At 37.7% G+C, this 20,511-nt stretch overlaps 1 protein-coding gene across 3 annotated transcripts in view; it reads right to left on the bottom strand.

The window, feature by feature from the left end:
• The window catches only part of LOC133518478 (uncharacterized), a 103,498-nt gene that overhangs the window by 36,999 nt on the left and 45,988 nt on the right, over nt 1-20,511 (bottom strand). For all 3 annotated transcript variants that reach the window (XM_061852184.1, XM_061852186.1, XM_061852185.1), the window contains exon 2: nt 565-850. In XM_061852184.1, coding sequence (XP_061708168.1) covers nt 565-850 — 286 coding nt within the window. The remainder of the gene's footprint in view (nt 1-564; nt 851-20,511) is intronic.

Raw genomic sequence — 20,511 nt, 5'->3', positions numbered from 1 at the left:
GACACGCGCCGGTATTCTGTCAGTCTCAGAAACCAATAGATGTTACTCGCCACTCTTTTTTTTTTTAATTTTCTTATTCAGAATCGTTAACGATTTCAAACTATTCAATAATAAACTATTTTATGTTAGTATTAAGTAAAATTCCGGATTGTCACATTTTTTGTTTGATTGGGCGTGATTTTACATAAGTACAGTCGAGTTCAAAAACATCTTTACAAAAATATATCGACTGCACAAAATGTCCCCATATTTTTTTATCCTAGATTGAGCTGACGATTCTGATTTAAAAAATGACAAAATTTGACATTGTTAAACATCCAGCAACTTCTGAGGCGGACTGTGATAATGCTTGAAGCTGTACAAGTTGCGGAAAGTTTCCAAAAAGTGGCAAAAGTATTCGAAAATTTCAGGTAAATGTCACAGAAAATAAAGGAGTTTAATTTTGGAAATGAAATATTTCGATCCTTATACAAATAATTAGAAAATTGCCGAAATTTTCCGATGTGATAATTTCGCAATATTGTAAAATTTTAAACGGCACATCAGTACTGAAGCTCGTCTTACCTGTTAACCGTGTTATGTCTCTGATCGTGGTCGGGGCCGAGCCCGCTGTCGTTGCTGTTCTCGCAGGGCTCCGGCGGCCGCGCGTGCGTGTGCGAGTAATGCAGCCGCCCGAACTTGCCCAGGTGCGCCAGCTTGCCCGGGTGCACCTTGCCCGGGTGCACCATCTTGCCCGCGTGGGCCATCTTGCCCGGCAGCTGCCGCTTGTGCGGCGCGCGCATCACCTTCCTATGCACGCGGGCGCTCATTGTGGGTGACGATGACAATGGTGACATTGTCATTTTCATGCCTGCCGACAAACGAGAAGCGTGAGCGTTGGCCTTATTTATAAGTAAGAATAGTTGAATCAGTTAGTTTCTTATTTATAAGATGGTTAGATGTTACTAGGGACAATAATTTAGAAAATGCAGATATTCAGATCCACTTATCACTTGTACAGTTTAGTAAGGTTTAATATAAAGTATTAGCGTTCGTTGAAATTAATAAATTATTTATAAAAAATGGCATGGAATCTAGCTGCCCTACGCTTAAACAAATTACATAAGTATATTTCATTTAAGATGCAGTGAATTAATAAAACGGTTTTTTTTTAAAGTCACACACTTTTTTGGATCACAATATGGCTGCCAAATTTCATTAGCAATCTTCAGGCTTTTCTTGGGGGACTGTATCGATTCGAATCCTGAGTGTTTGACTTTCGCTCGATAGAAAGAAAAAACACGAACATAGGACTAAAATGCACTTTTTAAATTTTGTTACATATTATGCACAAAAGGTACAAGAAATGTCACTGTTGACAGCTGACAGATACCCCTAACCTTTTTATACGTATTACAAGAAATTATTATCAGAAATCAGAATAGGCTTCTAGGTAGTTAGTACAAGCTACTTATTAATTTAACACCCCGAAAACGTCATCGTATTATAATGCGGACTGCTGTAGCGTGATTTCAGATAGCCATCTCCGTTTTATAGTCCCGGAGCTCGTTTATAGGCCGAGAGCTCGTTTACAGTCCGAGCGTCGTTACGTCGTAAAATGGCGCGACTGGGAATGCATAAACGGTGACTAATACAGTTTATATAGATTGTGTTATCTTGACGACAGATCTGATAGTTTAGTAATCTTGATGTAACTTGAGTGCCCATTTTTATTGCATGGGGAGTAATGGTCACCTAAGACTATGAAAATATAATAAGTAGGTATAACGTTTACGACGAGGATTACGTACCTATCCTTAGGGTTGACATAAATATTCGGAACTGATACGGGACTGTGGGGTAGTAACCGCGGTGGGGGGTTTAGCAAATACGTATTCACATAGCTTTAACTCACATAGGTGACTAAACAAGGTGGTTAAACACTGATGATTGCGAACATATAGGTCTCCAGCGGTATTGATCTTCAAGACAAAAACGGTACGGGAAGAAATACGGGAGGCGATACTTAAATAGGATGACAGCCCCGTATATACGGGATGAATGGCAACCCTAACTATCCTAGACATAGTAAAGTACTTAAAGTTAGGTACATCTAGGCCTAAAAAATATTGGGTCGGTTATTACAAAACTTGACTACGCCTCGTTTTGTAATGTCGACTCCCGATTAAAGAATCATTATTATGTAACTGTTGCATAAAATATTATTTAAGTATTATACGGCTAATGAATGGAATGCGCTCCCGCCATCTGTATTCCCTGATAAATATGACCTCGGTCTCTTTAAAGCAAGAGTGAATAGGCTACTACTGAACCGGTGAGCTCCATCTTAGGCCCTGTCTTCACTTTCCATCAGGTGTGACTAGAGCCAATAGTCGATCAGATTTTAATTAAAAAAAAATACAAGTCAGACAAATTTTCAGTATAAAAAATGGACTCTTTTTGTATGACTATGTTTGTGTACGCGAGCATAGGTTCCTTCACTTCACTTGTTTATTTACCTACAAAGAGTATACCAAACAAGATTCAACTTTAAAGCTATGTAATAAGAAATACTTTACACTAGCACTACATGTTTTGACCGTCTGCCCGGTTGGTTCAAGCCGAACTATTTCATGCCCAGTACAAGTTAGTCCAACTCTTTCGAGAACCAGCGATGATAGCACGGTCGCATTTTTTATCGTCTGTCACGTTCTAACAAGTATGTAAGTGCGAAAGTGACGGGCATAGTGACAGGCGATAAAAATGGAACCATGCTGCCACCGCAGTTATACTATCTGGGGCGCGTTATATGTACTACGTTTAAAGGAATTTGAATTTTTTAAGATGAAAGGGGACGAACGGTTCTCGATATGCAATAAAATGAATTATGAATTATAAATGTAGTCCCCATTTTCCTCTCTGGATATTGATATTATGGGAAATGTTTTTTTTTATAAAATTGGATGTTTATAAACTATAGCTATGTCCCTATATGTGTACCTATCAAAAATAGTGGGGATCCTGGACGACCTGGCTTATAGAAAAAAAAAAAGTTCACGTCTAAAATCCCCACTATTTTTGTTACACCTTGTATATGTTTGATTTATTCTTAGTTTTTTTTTTATTATTATAAGACTTAGGAGCGACAAACAAATCTCATGCAATTTTTTAAGAACCCGCAACTCTTATAATAATAAAATCAAAAATCAAACGAAGGGGCATAGCTATGGTCAATATACATTAAATCGTGTAAAAATATTTTTCTATACTGTCAATACTAGGGAAGAAAATGAGGACTACGTCGTTTGTACAGAGAAACGGCCATCCATCTCCTTAATTTCTACATAATTAACACTCGTACACATGACAGATATTATGACAGAGTCAATGGGTCGCGAGCAACACCTGAATACGTAATACTACAGTACATAAGGTTCATATTCCTGCAAATCTACAGAGTTCAGGATCTCGTGTTCTTAGTTCCATTGGTTGAGCCTAGACTGTGAGCACATCGAAATGCATTGGGAACGCATTGGCTTGATAAGCACGGTTCGATGCACGCACGACCCCGCTATCGGCTATCAGACATCCCTGCCTTTCCGTGCTTCACACTAGGTTTTTATCTAATAAGGGGGTTTCTTGGCAAATAAAAAAAACGACTCGAATGCGCCTGGCAGAGCAAAAAAATGCTGTTAGAAAAAAATACAAAAAAGAGGGTGTCAAATTATGTATCTTGTAAATACATTGCCGAGACAAAGAAGGTTGCAGTCAATGCAGACACTACCTAATAAATAAATAAATATTTGGGGACAATCTTACACAGAACTACCAAGCCCCAAACTAAGCAAAGCTTGTTCTATGGGTACTCGGCGACGATATACATACCTATATAGATAAATACATACGTATATACATAGAAAACATCCATGACTCAGGAATAAATATCTGTGTTCATCACTCAAAATACTGTTGGATATTTTAAGGTGCCTTGCTTCTTGCCGAGCAATGAGACTGTATATAATAAATAAATAATAAATAAATATTATAGGACATTATTACACAAATTGACTAAGTCCCACAGTAAGCTCAATAAGGCTTGTGTTGAGGGTACTTAGACAACGATATATATAATATATAAATATCTATAAATACTTAAATACATAGAAAACACCCATGACTGAGGAACAAATATCCATGCTCATCAGACAAATACATGCCCTTACCAGGAGCAGGAGTGTATATCCTTTAAATCTCTAAAAATAGCCCAATAAACTTCGGTATATTAAGCTACGCCACTATAACCTAATAACTATTAGCCTCTATTCAAATAGTACCTAATACGACACAGGGAGCAACATGATTCGAATATTTTTCTATCAAATACAGTGTTTATTTTTTATATAACCGTAAACAAACTAGACGTAGGTTTTAGTGCTATAAAACGATTCTGAAAGATAATTTAATTTAGTCTCGACAACCAGAGCATAATTAATTGTTGAAGTTTTTTCGGGCGGCAATGTTTTTCGTACATCATAGTCACTTGTCACAGTTGTGACGTCGCATCATTGGGACCCGGGTATGTCCTTAAACTACGTCCACAAAAGAGGTATGGGCATTGTGAATGTCATCTCGCTCTGTGTGGTAGGGCACAGCACAGCGGATGTCATTCCAGATCTAGAGCAGAGCCCAACTGGGGAAGTACCTCCACCTTACAGAAAATCGCAGCCAAATAACACTAGACCCTACTCATAGTGTTGTGTTCCTGCCGGTGAGTAAGGTTGCCAGAGCTCAACGAGGGTGGGAGGGGGTTAGGGTCGGCAACGCGCATGTAACTCCTCTGGAGTTGCAGGCGTACATAGGCTACGGATACTACTTACCATCAGGCAGGTCGTATGCTTGTTTGCCACCGACGTAGAATAAAAAAAAATGCGATGTTTGAGTTAAAACAAAGTAGTGTTTCATTGTTTGCTGAATTATTTTATAGAAAAATAAAAGTCGTTGGTTTTTTATAAAACCTGTGAAAGTGTGATCATTAAACTTTAAACTAACAACCCTTTGATCATGCGGTCGTATCAAAAATTACCGCTGAATAAGGAAGAAAGGATAAAGACCTTCATTATCATCAATAAGGCACTTTGTCAGTACCTAAAGATGTTCTGCACAAACAGCTATTTTTTATTACTACCAACCAAGTTATAGAACACTTAACTTACAAAGTCAACTTGACAAATAATACGTCAGCACCGTTGCTTATAAAACCGATTTCCCTTATGGATATTATGATCTAACAGGTGCATCCACCTATGCTAATGCTCCATGCTAACAACAAGTTATATAACTCATGAATGATGCATGCCGCTTATCATTTCGTGAGGTCAAATCCACCGAGTGACAGAGCTACTCTAAATACAGCCTTGGTCAAAAGTATTGCGCACCCCCCTTTTTTCAGAATATTCTATTCATCATATGTGTCGTTTTCAAACAAAAGAATATGTAGCTGTTGCGCATCTCACCGCGCAAGATTGTTAATTGTTTATTTATTAACCAACTTGCAACAACAGATAAACCAGACATGTAAGTTATAATTTACATCAACGAGACATTAAACTAAGTTTAACAAAACAAGACTATACGATTAATCTATATAAACATTACTATTGCTTACTAAACTAACTAATAATTCAAATGTTATGACTCTTAGTCGTGTGACTCGTGGGTGCGGAGATTGACTCTAAAGTTGCAGTGGCTAGGAATCTCGATTCTGTGCGAATATCTCTGCCTGCCTGCGCGGTTGGAAAAAGTAATTTAAAATAAAATTCGATCTCAAACGAATCTTCCTGTTTTGATTACGGGCGCAAAAGTGGTGGCCTTGCATTCAGAGTAGCACTCTTCGAAAAACACGTCTTCAGATATTTCGTTAACATACGAAAAGTTCGAACCTCGTATTCCACCAATATAGTGCGTATTGGTTCAATATATCGTTGAATATACCGTTGCCCCCCTCAAGAAAGGTGACCAGGCAATGTATGAAATCGCAATAGCAAAATTAGAACAGGCATTGAACGAAGTCAGCGACATTGACCCAATCCAAACCCAACAAGTACGAAACTTTAAAAAACCGATTGATTGCAGTCTCCGAGGAGTCTAAAGAACGTAGTCTGCAACGACTTTTGTCCAAATTGGAGCTCGGTGACTTAAAACCATCTCAGTTACTGCGTCGAATGTAAAACCCTCGCCGGCACCAATGTATCCGAAACTGCTCTCCGCATCCTGTGATCCAATCATCTGCTTTTGTCCATTCGATTTGTCGTCGCCACGAACGGTACTATTATGAAAGATATAAATCTAAACGATATTGCAATGATGGCTGAGAAAATTGTAGATCAGACATGTAAAGAAATATTTGCAATTTCGGCACAGTCTACTTCTACCGTCAGTCACAGAAAAAGCTGGAACATAAGCTAGACTATCTTGTTTGTGAAGTCGCCGAGATTAAGATTCAAGAGAAACATAGGAACCGCCGCAATTTATATTCAGCTCCGCAAAAACCCCGAACATTTTGCGAGTGGCATTTTTTTATAACCGACCTTTTGGAGACGCAGCGTATAAGTGCACCATGCCTTGCACTTTCAATAAGAGCAAAAATAAGGAAAACTACTTATACTTCACAGCTTCACACCACCTGATCGTTACTGATCAAGATCAAGACAGCAAAATTAAATGCCTAATTGACACTGGCGGTAGCTAGAGGATTCCGTGGCTAACCGACCTACTTCAATCTTTATGCATCAAACAACACCGTATACTTTCGGCGAGAAGATGTCGGATTGGTCGGAGCGAGGTTGCCAGAGCTCAACGAGGGTGCGGAGAGTTAGGATCGGCAACGCGCATGTAGGTAACACCTCTAGAGTTAGTTACGGAGATTGCTTACCATCAGGCGGGCATGGTGCTTGTTAGCAACAGACGTAGTATAAAAACAAGACCGAAGTGATCTCATAAGAGCTCCGCCAACATTCAGTAAGCGATCGCAGCAGTCAGTAAACCAATCATCAGCGCGGATTGCTGATGCTGAACCAACATACTGACCTCGTCGGTCCTCCTAGTAGTTCATCGGCTGGACACCGGGATTTACTCACAACTATAGACAACCATACACTATCTACTATCTAGTAGCGTCAGTGATCTATAGTAACCGCAGTCGCTGGGGCAGCGTGGCCGGACACGTGACACGAAAGAGCCCCGTTTCGGGTACATTAGGAAAACTAGTTCAAATCGGTACGTCGGTGCCATCGCTTTTATATCGTTTAGTTGATGCGAGTAAACCGGACAAATCGCTACTCTTCCTTATTGCCGCCGGTCGTGTTTCTCCTTTCATGGGTACCTTTAATTACAAAGGTAGGGTTGCCACTTTTCTGGATAAACACCACGTACTTATGCGTGGAGCAATGCTGCTTATTTACTACTTAAAGCCGATTTTAGATGATATTTCAATTCCGTGGTTCGGCTAAAAACATTTACAGACTGAACAAATCTGGTACCTTCAGTTCTTATTTCTTATCATTTTCAGAAAATAAATCAGAAAGATACTCTGGTGAAATGTTTTACAAGTTTAAGTACATTTTCTTCGACCCGTGATTACTGTAAGCCTCTGCTTGCTGTACATATAATATAATACATGTGTAAACTACAGTGTTATAGGAGATTGATTGAACCCCATCAATATGTAAACCCCTCTGATCCCTAGACATCAAAACAATTTAATACGTGTATCTCATAATGTGTAGGTATAAGATACTGCTATAATAAGAAACATATTTATATATTGTATATTGAAATAGTACATTACGATACAAGTGCGAAAAATAGGAAATTCGAAACGAGTGACGATAAATTAAAACACGACCGAAGGGAGTGTTTTAAATCGGCACGAGTTGCGAATTACCTATTCGCACATGTATCGTACAACGTTTTACAGTACATATGGCCCTTTAAATGTTCGACACAGTAACGTAATATGCTAATTTTCGCACTAGTGCTATAAAGTAGCACCATATGTACTGTAAAGGTAAATATTGTTTCACGGAAATAATGTTACTATCCTGAAAAAACTTCAACCTGATTGATGTAATCAATTCGAATGATTCGAAACAATTCAGAGTTGTCGTGGTGTTATGTCAATAAAAGATCCAAGTTTCCCATCCTGTAAACACATTCAACAATATTATTGTGAAAACTTGTTTGTAATCCATTCATACAAGATAAGGGTACCGGCACAGCAACCGACATATTTATTTATTGGTTAAGTGAAGCAAACAACTCTTATGCTGATAATCCTGATATAACAGGACCGATGCTTAAAAACATTCACATTTAACCTTTCATATGCTTGTGATCAGCAAACACCGTGGGTACAAACCTCGGTTGACAGGAAAAATGCAAAAATACAAAAAAATCGGTCAGGATTCTTATTAAAGTTGGAGGTTTTGGTTACGGTGAAAAAAGGAAAATATCTTATTTTGGACATATATACAAAAATGACAAATATAATATACTACAACTAATATTGGAAGGAAAAATTGATGGCAAGAGGGGAAGGGGAAGAAGGAGATTCATCTGGCTTGACAATATTAAGAAATGGACGAACGTGAATAACGCAGCCATACTGGCAAGAATGGCCAAGAGCAGAAGAGATATGGCAAAGGTGGTCGCCGACGTCCGTTAGGGCATGGCAAATAAAGAAGAAGAAGATTCTTATCACAAGAGGTTAATAGAAGAACAAATAGTTAAAACTCCCTAACTGTCACTTTAAAACACCATACTTAGATATGAAAAAATATTAGTTTTTTCTGTAGTTACATCTATTATTTATTTATAATGGGTAAAACATCTATTTGGATGATTGTCTCAATGTCTCATTCAATTTTTGATCAGAACTGGTTTTGGAAGATGGAATTCATGAAAATCCATTTCGTTCGTTCCGTTCCTTCGTGGCTAATGTGAAGACAGTAGCAACTAGACACACATCCTGTCGCATCAAAACATAGCGAGTAAACATAGGCCTCGATAGCGCCACGAATATGATAACAAATGTTTCGAAAGCAAATGAGGAAAACTTTAATTTCATTGTAAATATTTCACTTCTAGTAGACCACAAACAAACTGAAGAAGATGTAGGTCACAATTGTAATATTGATTATATAAAAACTTAATTGATTAGCGCTTCATAAATGTAATTGGCTACTTATTAGGTGCGAAAAAAAAACAGGTTTTTTTAAACGTATTTGTTCGCGTGTCGCGTGTGTAATAAAATGCCTTAAATAAGTACGGAGATGAATCGTTTTCAAGTAATCTTACCGAGAAAGTGCAGTCTTACACGCGGGTTAGATTGTTTATGATTATGAAGAATAGTTCAGATATTGTCTATGATAGGACGATTGAATTGGTTAAATCAATACTTCTGCCGTATTAAGATTTAGCACACGTTGCTACTCACGTCTCACGTTGGTCAAGGTGAACGATGTCCCATGATGGATTTCATAGGTTAGGTTAGGTTGTGAGTGAAGCACTTGGGCGGGCTAATAATTTAAAATTTAAAATAAATAACTTTCCGTTGCCCTTGTCTTACAATTTCCAAAAAGTAATATCACATAACTAATACAACTGTGTTCAAATAAATACAGAAGACACTTAAAATTTAAGGAAAACAGAGTACACCAAGGTTCTAATCTGTGTTAATCTCTCAAAAGCATGGTTACAAATAGCCATTTTTTGTACAAGAAACTACATATCTATTTAGACTCGTCACACTGTTTGAGCTCATGATTAAATAAGATGCGTAGGTAAATTGAGACAAACAAACAACTTTAATAAATATATTAATCTAAATGTTAATTTCCCTAGAGTACTTTGTACTTTTATATCTAATTCTTTTAAATTTAGCTATTGTTCCTTCGATAGAAAATGAGCCATGCACTGCCTGATCCGAACATTCCGAACTAAACGACTTGAATTTAGTTGTATCGATAACATTTACGTTTTTAGTAAAGAATATAAAGAGAGTCATCGATAGGAGTGACGGCGACCTGTTTGGTCAGACAAGTCTTTGACCTGCGTCTGTCTGACTTAACGAAGAAGTACAACAGTATACTTCCTCATACAAAACTATGTATATTGCTAGAAGAAGATGCTAAATGTTGTGATTCATGAGGGATTGTGTCCTCCTAAATAGAAGGAGTCCCGGGGATTATCTCTGGCCTATGGGACATGGGCTATCGCAAACGTATATTAAATAGCTCCCAAGACGTAAATTTTACCTTTCTGTCTGTCTCGACTTCTCGAGCTTGATGAAGTACAAGCTGTAGGCCGATAAGTATAATCCGCCCGTATCGTTCGTTCTGCGTTATCGCTGCGTTCTCCGTGACACAGTTCTATGTTTACGTAACTAATCGGTTTGGGCTGTTTACCTTTGCTCTATTGCTTATCACTGACGATTGAGGTTTATATTGACTCTAATTTTAAATTTAAGGGCTTCATCTTTTTGTTGTGTATAGTTCTCTATTTCTAGCGAGATATTGTAAAATATTACAAAACGCTTAATTTGTAAGGATATTTACATAAAGGGATATATCTTTTCACACACCTTATCAAGAAGAATAAATTTGGAGAACTCAGACAAAAGCTACCACATGATGCGAAAGGGAAACGCTTAGAAAAGTTGACAGTGCGAACACTGAAGGCAACCGTAGATGTAAATCTCCTACCTTTTAGTCTTGCTCAAAATTTTACTCGGTTTTACGGAACGCCACGGACGGACGGGTCAATGTAGACTTACCATACATGCAAAGTGTATCCTCCGGTGATGAGTGTGATGACCACGATCCTAACTCAATAAGTCATGAGGGAACGATCAAAGAGATTGAGGGATCCCCTACCTCACAATGCATAATTTAAACCCTATAATACACTGAGAAACCCTTTCAATTGTGAGTAGTCCGTAGTGAAAATGTTCAAACTGACGTGCCATAGGGTTGTTGATCTTATGCGTGGTTGGGCAGAGAAACAAACTGAAATTTTATTGAAATTAAACAAATGCGAGGCAAAATATAGTAAAATCATCGAAAAAAATCGTGCTACAAGTTTAATACCCCGGAAACAGTCGATGGGGTTATAGTCAATAGTCGCGGTGTGACTTTCGTCGTGGGTTCAAACAAGTTTTAAGCACTCATTTCTCAATTATTTTATTTGAAACATCATTTGGCAGAGAACGACATAAGAATAGTCAGCGGCTGTAATAACACTAGATATAAAGGATATAGTAGTCTAATATCCGGCTACTTGGCGATAGACTAACGACTCTTGTGTAATCAAATCGATAGCCACGCGTTCGCTGCGTGGTCAAATGACGCTCTAAGACGTATGTCGTTTACCACCACATATTTCTTACAATATTTAATTACTTTACTACAGTCTGGTCAATTTAACTGAATACAATGATAGTATGAAAGTGTCACCATAAACTCAAATCAATGAATATTTGAACTATATAATGGAACTTTCACACTCTGTCAAAGTCAGTGCCGAGGTCGAGCACGGACTTTAAAAGATAAGTACCTAACTTTCTGATATGTTATCTTTCAGATTGGACAAAGCAGTGACGCTTTCCAGATAGATTTTTGTACATTGACCCGCCTGTAGCTCTACTGCACGCGAAAATACGAACATCTAACGGAAAAGCGTTTCTGCTTTAGGATTCAGTACCTCTTCTAAATCAGTTCTCGAAAACGTATCTAAGGTAATCGATTTAACTAGATTTTATTTGCACGATCGTTTTCCTAAATTTGAATTTTAAACTAGATGGTAAGTTCCTTTAGTGACAATATCACAAGCTCAAACAGCCGCAGGTGCATGCGTCGTTGACCTACAACGATTACGTAGTGATTTGGGCCTTACAGATAGCAGACACATTAAAATTGTATTAATGCGATAGCGGCCATCTTGTGGCCACTGACACTTCCGCTCGTAGTGTAACGAAAGCGGCATTAGAATTTTACATTTGATCTTACTTTTATGTCACCCACAGTACATTCGTGATCTTTATTTATCGGAGCGACTAAGATGTTCTAAAGACCACCGTGCGTGTTTTGAGCGTCGCGTCGGCGTCTAGTCAAAGCTATGAAAAATGGCGTCGCTTCGCAGTTGCGCCAACGTTGCGTCGAGCAGCAGTCATACAGTTGACTAGACTAGACGGCGACGCTCGGAAGACACTAGTGTGTCGTAACCCTAAGGCCTACGACTCATGTAAAAAAGTTCTAATATGCCAATGGGGTTAAAAACCGACAGATTGTAAATTTAACTATTAAGAATCAAAAAAAGTCCGTAGTCTGTGGTTTATTGATCTTTGGATTTGGCATATCTAATGATAAGATTACCGTCATAGCCATCTTCGTTAAACTTTGCGCGTTTATCCTTATTGGCCGATCGTTAGCGAAGGTCTCCATTTCAGCTGGGGCAAAAATGCTTTCGTATGTCCGGATGTTCTCCTTTACAAGTCATAAATTATTATTATTAAGCTTTTATGATAATTAATTATACAAATCAATTAATTAAGACGTCTACTATTATAATGAATTTACAATGTATTTTAAAATTATGTAATGACAAGTTTAGTTTAGTTTATTATTTGTAAATAGTCACCACTAGTATTAAGATTATTGCCATGCCCTAACAGGGTGTCATGTACCGATTATGTTATGTTTTAATACCATCCTATGTACAAATGAACATGGACGCAATAAAATATATGAAATATGTATATGAAATATATGAAATATAAATCTCAACTGATTCTCGTGACATTTTGTGAGCAGGTTCGATTATTAAATAGTTTTTTTTTGTCGATTCAGTGTTTAGAAATTTTAAGGGCCACGTAGACCAAGCAGTGATCTATTGTGACGGCCCTTTAAACGTTTATTACTAATGCCCGTTGAAACTAGGAAATTCTAGGTCTTTTGGGCCGTAAAACTAATCCAGAACTGTAAAACAAACCTAAATGCACTGGCTAACTCCAACAAAGTCATACTTAGATGGGTACCAGGGCACTCCGAGATTAACAGAAACGAAGAAGCGGACGAACTTGCTAGAAAGGGCGCAGTCACACCCCTCGGTCGGCCCAGAACCGTTCTGTGGAATCATAAAACGAAATGCATATTCTTTGCTCAGCAACTTAAAAAAACGAGAACAATCGATTGGTGGAAGTTCGTCAAAGGACAAGAACACTCGAGAGCTCTAATCAAAGGGTTCAACAGCAAAACTGCTTAAGGAGCTTCTAGGGCTCAAAAGACAGAATCCACGATGACGCGCATATTTGTCAAATCTAAACTTTAATGCAGCAGCGCTAGCGGCATGTTCGCGGAGGCGCGCACCGACGGCTTCCATCATCGCGCCATCATGCGCAAGCGGGTGGCGTCGCTGGTGCGGCGCGTGCGCGGCAGCGCCAACAGTCTCCTTGCCACAGTCGCGGACAGGGTAGATGGCGCTTTCTGGCAGTACTGGAGCAGCCTACATGCCCATAATAATCAAGCTAGTGTACGACATTATAAAATAAAATAATTATTAATATAGGTTTAGTATATTAGGTAATAAGTTACTAATATAATATAATATAGAAATTTAATTCTGAAATAAATGTTTATTTAATTTAACTTAATTTAATAACATGACAATACGAGTCAAGGCACGCGTCGTCGTGAATGACACGATCTATATCACTAATTGGTAATCAATCAATTAAACATATTATAAAGTATGTGTGCAAATATTACATCAATGATCGATTTAACAAGGTGGAATCGGTCGTGTATGCCAACAAGATTTTAATAAAAATTTGTATTAAATGGTTTAAAATAAGAATCTACCGTAGCACCGTAACCAACATATAAATAACAAAACATACATACATACATACGAGTACATACATACATACAAACATACGGGTCAAACTGAGAACCTTTTTTTTTTAAGGCGGTTAATAACAAAAACCGCCGTTAAACGTAAGTTTGGCGAACCTTAACATAAGTTTAAAATGTACTATATTTTTTTTTATAAATTTAAAAAAAAGAAATAACAATTCATATACACGTGTTCAAGGTAATTATGTGTTCCGGCTCACATATATACATTTTATGTATAATAAAACAACTATTACCAGCCAACTTAATTAGCAAAGCGATTCAATTTAATTAAGTACATAATTATTAACTGTGCTTTTTACTACCGACGACGTAAGAAACATCATTAACATCATGTTAAAATGATTATTAGATTTACGCAGTAAAACCCTTCAGTTTTCTATGTTCTGATAGCAGGGATCAGAACCGGTTTTTTGCAAAAACATCGAAATAACTATATATTTCGGTTTATTTTATATTCTAAATGTAGGACTCAGCTGTGTTTTCAGATAACGACTTCGTATTATTAAATTGCCTAATTAGAAACAAAGAACGAAAAAATACCGTTTTCGTTCCCATACAAAAAATAACGGTTTCCGATCCCTGTCTGATAGAAATCAGTGATTGTAGTTTTCATATGAACATATTTTTTCTAAATTTCTTGTTATTTCGGGCAATTTGTTGTAATATGGCCTATTGCATGATTATTATGCCATGATAAAATACAAGCTAATATTATTAGCAAACAAAATTTGAAATAGAGGCGGATTGTCAAAGAAAACTTTGTAGCCACAGTAAATTTACAGCCATCTTTCGACACATGCTGATTAAAACTTTTGACTTTGAGCCTTATTCTTTCACTGATATGTGTTAAATATCAAAAAGTGGCGCCATCTAATAGATCAAAGGTATGGTGGCATCGTTTCGAGCGTAATATCAGTGAAAGAATAAGGATCAAAGTCAAATGGCGTTCTAAAAGTTGGAATCATGTGTTTAAAGATGGCAGTTTACTGTGGCATCAAAATTTTCTTTGAGAATCTACTAATAGTATTATTATTAAGTATTATTTTTATTAGCTTGTATTTTATTATGCAATCCGGCCCCGGTCTACACAACGCAACGGCACAAAAAAAGAATATACCTAAAAGTAAAAAAACGTAAAACAAGTTCGTATTAAAAGAGGCCTACCTGAAAATCGTACTGAAACACGCCTCGCAGTAGAATCAATATGACAATAAAGCATGTTTAACGATAACGACGAACATTGCGCCTCATTAAATGAACGAGCGGCCATTGTTTAGATTTGTATGCCTCATCGTGCTGACGCGTCTATTAGGCGACTAGTTAGAATTTAGCTGTGGTCATTTCAATTTGTTATTATGAGTGAGGTACTCAACAATTAAATTACAACTGTCAGATTTGGCACACAGAACATTGCTTAATTATTATGAATCCCTTCGCCTTGTTTATGATCATTCGAAGATGTTGTCAACGTCATGTGGCTAGAAATATTCTGTCCTGACTAGAATCTAAAGGTTATTCATGTTTATTTACGGGTGTTTTTTCATTATTCACATTAAGTGAATTTGAACCCAAAACGAAATGGGAAATATTATATGTAACAAGGTGAAACAGTTAATTTTGCTAAATGGAATAGATTCACAAGAAACGAGTCGTCTTATTGACTCGTCTACCCGACGAAGCCTTTCTTTTGCTCCGTCATTTAACTTCATACTAAGGTGGTAAAGGTCGAAATTTGATGAGTTGCTGTATTAAATAAACATCTGACCCCGAAACGTGCAACATTTACGGACCTTAGTAAATTCTTTAACGCAACGCAAGCGGAGGCAGAAAGCATGGAGGTTTGGGCAGCTCGAATGCGAGGCTTGGCTGTAAATTGTTACTTTGAATCTTCTCTCGATAAGGTGTACCGTGACCGCTTCGTTCCCGGACTGAGGCCAGGAGCATTAAGAGATTGCGTGTGTGAACAAGGTGCAGCAAAGCTTGCATTCGCTAAGACCTTTAGCTTTTAGGCTACGGCCGCACCGTAGAAGGTGCACAAGAAATAGGCTATCTTCAAATATAGAGATGGAAACTTCGTATTCGCATTTTCGCTATAGCCATCTTTTTCGTTTTGACAGCCTGTGACTGTGAAGCTTCAAGAAGTTTTAATTCACGCGAACATAATAAAATGTATAATTCGGAATGTTATACAGAGTGGCCCACGGACAGAGTAATACTTTGGACCGGTAATTCGGAGCTTCTATTCTCTTCCCTGTTTTATTATTCCTAAAGCTCATGTCGCATGTTACTATTATTTAAGTGCTATTTACAAATATGACGGACATTTTCAAGTCGGTCGAGGGAGTGCGCCTTGTCGTGCTTTAACTGAACAGCTGTTGTGTCAAGCGGGGCCTCTGCCTTTGCTCAGAGCTCGTGTGCAGAACAGTTTTTTTTTTTAAATTAAGCTAATTCACCGTCATTCATTTTGTAGTATCTGTACATATTCCGAAAATAACCGCGATGTACGCAAACGCAAGATAACGTTAGTGTCATCGCGACACACAGCGTTTTGTAAGAGCGTATGGCATTCACATTTCAAAGGTATTTATGACTTTTCTGATCTGCGTACATGTCCGACGTTATGTAGTTATTGCATTTCAAGGAGCTTTCGAACAAAACTCTTATTTCAAAGAGAATAAAGTAGAATTTCGTTAAGTTCAGTCACCTCTAGGGGCTCTAGGGATGGTTATGTGTATGTTTGCGTAGAACCGATTCTTGTCTGGTTGAAACTGGATCTCGCGCCTTGGGTGTTTTACTAATATTATGTTTTTATGACATAAACATGACGTTTGAGGTGAGCTTCTAATCACGCATCGAAAAAATCACAACATTATACTCTGGCGCACCCACTTTGTCAGTAGAAAAAGGCTGCAAATTTAAAAAATGCAGGCGCGAAGTGTTGACCTCCCAATCCTCCCATATTAGTAGGGTTGCCATACGTCCCGTATATACATGACTGTCACCGTATTGAAAAGGCTTGGGTGCCGTATGTGTACCTGTCCCGTTTTTGTCCCGTATATCGATACCGCTATAGAATGCCTATTTCTTGCCAAATTTTATAGTTCTAGGTCAACGGAAAGTAGTGTAAAAATATACGAGTTTTGCGGAATAAACGGCCGTATCTTTTTAGGGTTCCGTAGCCAAATGGCAAAAAACGGAACCATTATGGATTCGTTATGTCCGTCTGTCTGTCCGTTTATGTCACAGCCACTTTTTTCCGAAACTATAAGAACTATACTGTTCTATGAACCGCATTAAGATTTTCACACAAAAATAGAAATAAAAACAATAAATTATGGGGGTTCCCGATACTGAAACTCAAAAAAAATTTTTTCGTCAAACCCATACGTGTGGTGTATCTATGGATAGGTCTTCAAATATGATATTGAGGTTTCTAATATTATTTTTTTCTAAACTGAATAGTTTGCGCGAGAGACACTTCCAAAGTGGTAAAATGTGTCCCCTCCCCTGTAACTTCTAAAATAACAGAATGATAAAACTAAAAAAATATATGATGTATATTACCATGCAAACTTCCACCGAAAATTGGTTTGAACGAGATCTAGTTAGTACTTTTTTTTAATACGTCATAAATGGTACGGAACCCTTCATGGGCGAGTCCGACTCGCACTTGGCCGCTTTTTTACGTTAACTTAGAAGTTTTATTTTTTGACAGCTTAAAGGGACTGTAGACCTGAACAGGTATATGATATGGTTTTAATTTCAACTCGATACGGATGTGTTCCCGAGATAAAGGGTCTTGACAAACGGAACCCTTATAGGACAATAAAGTGATTCTATAAGGGTTCCGTTTTTTCCTTTCGAGGTACGGAACCGTACTAAAATATCAAGACATCAATGAGGTTAGTGTCTTTTCTGAACGAACGAAACCTGCCTTGTGGATCTCAATGCACATTTTCTTCTATGTGCTTCATATTGCATGGAAATCTAGCCCTAGAACAAGATCACTGCGTGTCAAGATGGCGACGACCGCGTTATGGTGGCCGGAAAGTCCGGATCAGGTGAAAGGGGCGCTTCCGGCTGGGAAACTTGATTGACATCTATGGGCACCACGCCTCACATGATTGGCGGGTCACATTCATGAAAGAAGCATTTTTTAATGTCAATAACGTAAAGGTAGGGTGTTTAGCTTTTTCAGAACAATGGTGGCCGGTTTTCCAAACGTGAATATATTAACTTTACAACTAATGCCTCGTATACTAAAAAGTTTTTATAAGTTTCATATAATGCATGGAAGAACACCAAAACCTTCGGCACCATGTCTAGAGGAAAACATTTTTTATCAAATCTGTGACCTAAACTTAATGGGAATTCCTCACACATGGAAAGAATGCATACAAATTGCGCGTGTAAATTCTAACCTCAAAAATGAAAAGAATTTTCCCTCTTGCTCATAAATCTGTAACAACACTATGCACGGCCCGGCTCGACGCCTGACGTCAATTTCACTGCATTTTGATGACTTTTTAAAGTATTTGCATAAGGTAGAAGTACTAGTGCTCAACGCTGCACTAGTCACCGACATGGGCACTTTATTTCATGGAAATATAGGTTAAATTTGAACAACGAAGATTTTTCTGTATACGAACTTAATCCTTGTCACTTTGACATAAAGTGCCCATGTGGAGTACTAGTGCAGCGTCGAGCACTAGTACTTTTACCTTATAGTGTTGATTGTTTTTCTGAAACAATTCGACGAATAGGCTGTTTGAGATTTTCTAGTAAGTACTTGAGTTATTTATTTATTTAACCTTTATTGCACAATACAAAAAAATCCGGAGGTCGCGGGTTCAAACCCCGGCTCGTACCAATGAGTTTTTCGGAACTTATGTACGAAATATCATTTGATATTTACCAGTCGCTTTTCGGTGAAGGAAAACATCGTGAGGAAACCGGACTAATCCCAACAAGGCCTAGTTTACCCTCCGGGTTGGAAGGTCAGATGGCAGTCGCTTTCGTAAAAACTAGTGCCTACGTCAAATCTTGGGATTAGTTGTCAAGCGGACCCCAGGTTCCCATGAGCCGTGGCAAAATGCCGGGACAACGCGAGGAAGACGCACAATACAAAAAAGTACAAATGGCGGACTTAATGCCTTAAGGCATTCTCTACCAGTCAACCATTGGGCCAAACAGAAACTTACAATTTACTACTTTTTTCGATTGCGGAATGCCTATGGGGCTCTTTGGAGGAATGAATATGCCTAGAACTGGTGCTTTCTACTGCGGGTGGCTCTTCTCAAAAGTTTCTCGGGTTCGAATCCTAGTAGGCCGTTTATTTGTGTTTATAACAAACATTTATTCCTGGGTTATGGATGTATTCTATGCATACATATAAGCATTTATATAAAACTATATATTATGTATATCGTCGTCTAGTACACAACACACGCCTTCTTATGCTTACTGTGGGACTAAGTTGATCCGTGTTAAATTGTCCTATATAATATATTATTATATTCTTTATTTAGTTTATCGACTTTGAACTAAGCTTACACCGTGCGTCACTCCTTCCTTAAAAAGCTTTATCTAAGATTTATTTATATAAATATTTTTATTAATATGAAAATTACATGTCAAGGATTACAATACTCAAAATAGTAATAGTAGTTCTTTATATTATATTGCTGATTATTAATTTAAATTAGTAGTACATCTGTTTTGTTAAGACTTGACTTTCACTTTAATACCCCGAAGTAAAAGGCGAAGGCGCGTTCTTGGCCTTACAAGACAAATATACAAGTTACCACCATGTTTGCGCACCCCCACCCACCCCACCTGTTGCTGAGAGCCGATCGCCAAACAAATTCCACTTTAAACTTCATTGGCGTAAAGTTGAAAATAGTATTTGAATTTGGTTATTTCTGGAAGCCCGTTAAGTAAGAGGCTACAAATTTGTTTACAATTGAACGGCCGTAAAGTTCATATAGTGAGTTCAATTTTATTGTCTGCTATTGTTGATACACACAAAACAATAAACTTACCTTGTGTAAGTAGGTTTAATATACTTAAAAACGAGACGACCTGTAACTATTGTTATCAATAAATTTTCATTTTCATTTTTCATTTTCACATAGCTTTCAAATTTAGATTTCGAGGAAATTAATCCTAAAATATTTAAAAATTTGCTAATTTCTTTGTTAAGAATCGTTTCCAAGGCAGGGATCGGAACCGGTTTTTTGGAAAAACTTTGAAATTAACATATATTTCGGTTTATTTTATACTCCAAATATAGGACTCGGTTGTGTTTTTAGATAACGACTTCGTATTATTAGATTGCCCAATTAGAAATGAAATAATTAACAAAGAACGAAAAAATACCGTTTTCGTTCCCATACAAAAAATACCGGTTTCCCATCCCTGTTCCAAGGTAATGTACCCACATTCAGTTATGGCTGCAATGGGTATATAACTCTTTTTTAATTTCGCGAAACACAAAATCTGTAAAAAATCTCCATAGTCAAAAAGACACCTAAGTATATCTACGAGTTCTACAACACAATGG

Source organism: Cydia pomonella, chromosome 5 (genome assembly GCF_033807575.1).
Source record: "Cydia pomonella isolate Wapato2018A chromosome 5, ilCydPomo1, whole genome shotgun sequence".
In the NCBI taxonomy this organism is placed as follows: Eukaryota; Metazoa; Arthropoda; class Insecta; order Lepidoptera; family Tortricidae; genus Cydia; species Cydia pomonella.
Note: the sequence above shows the minus strand (reverse complement) of the source record. Positions and strands in the feature narration are given on the sequence as shown.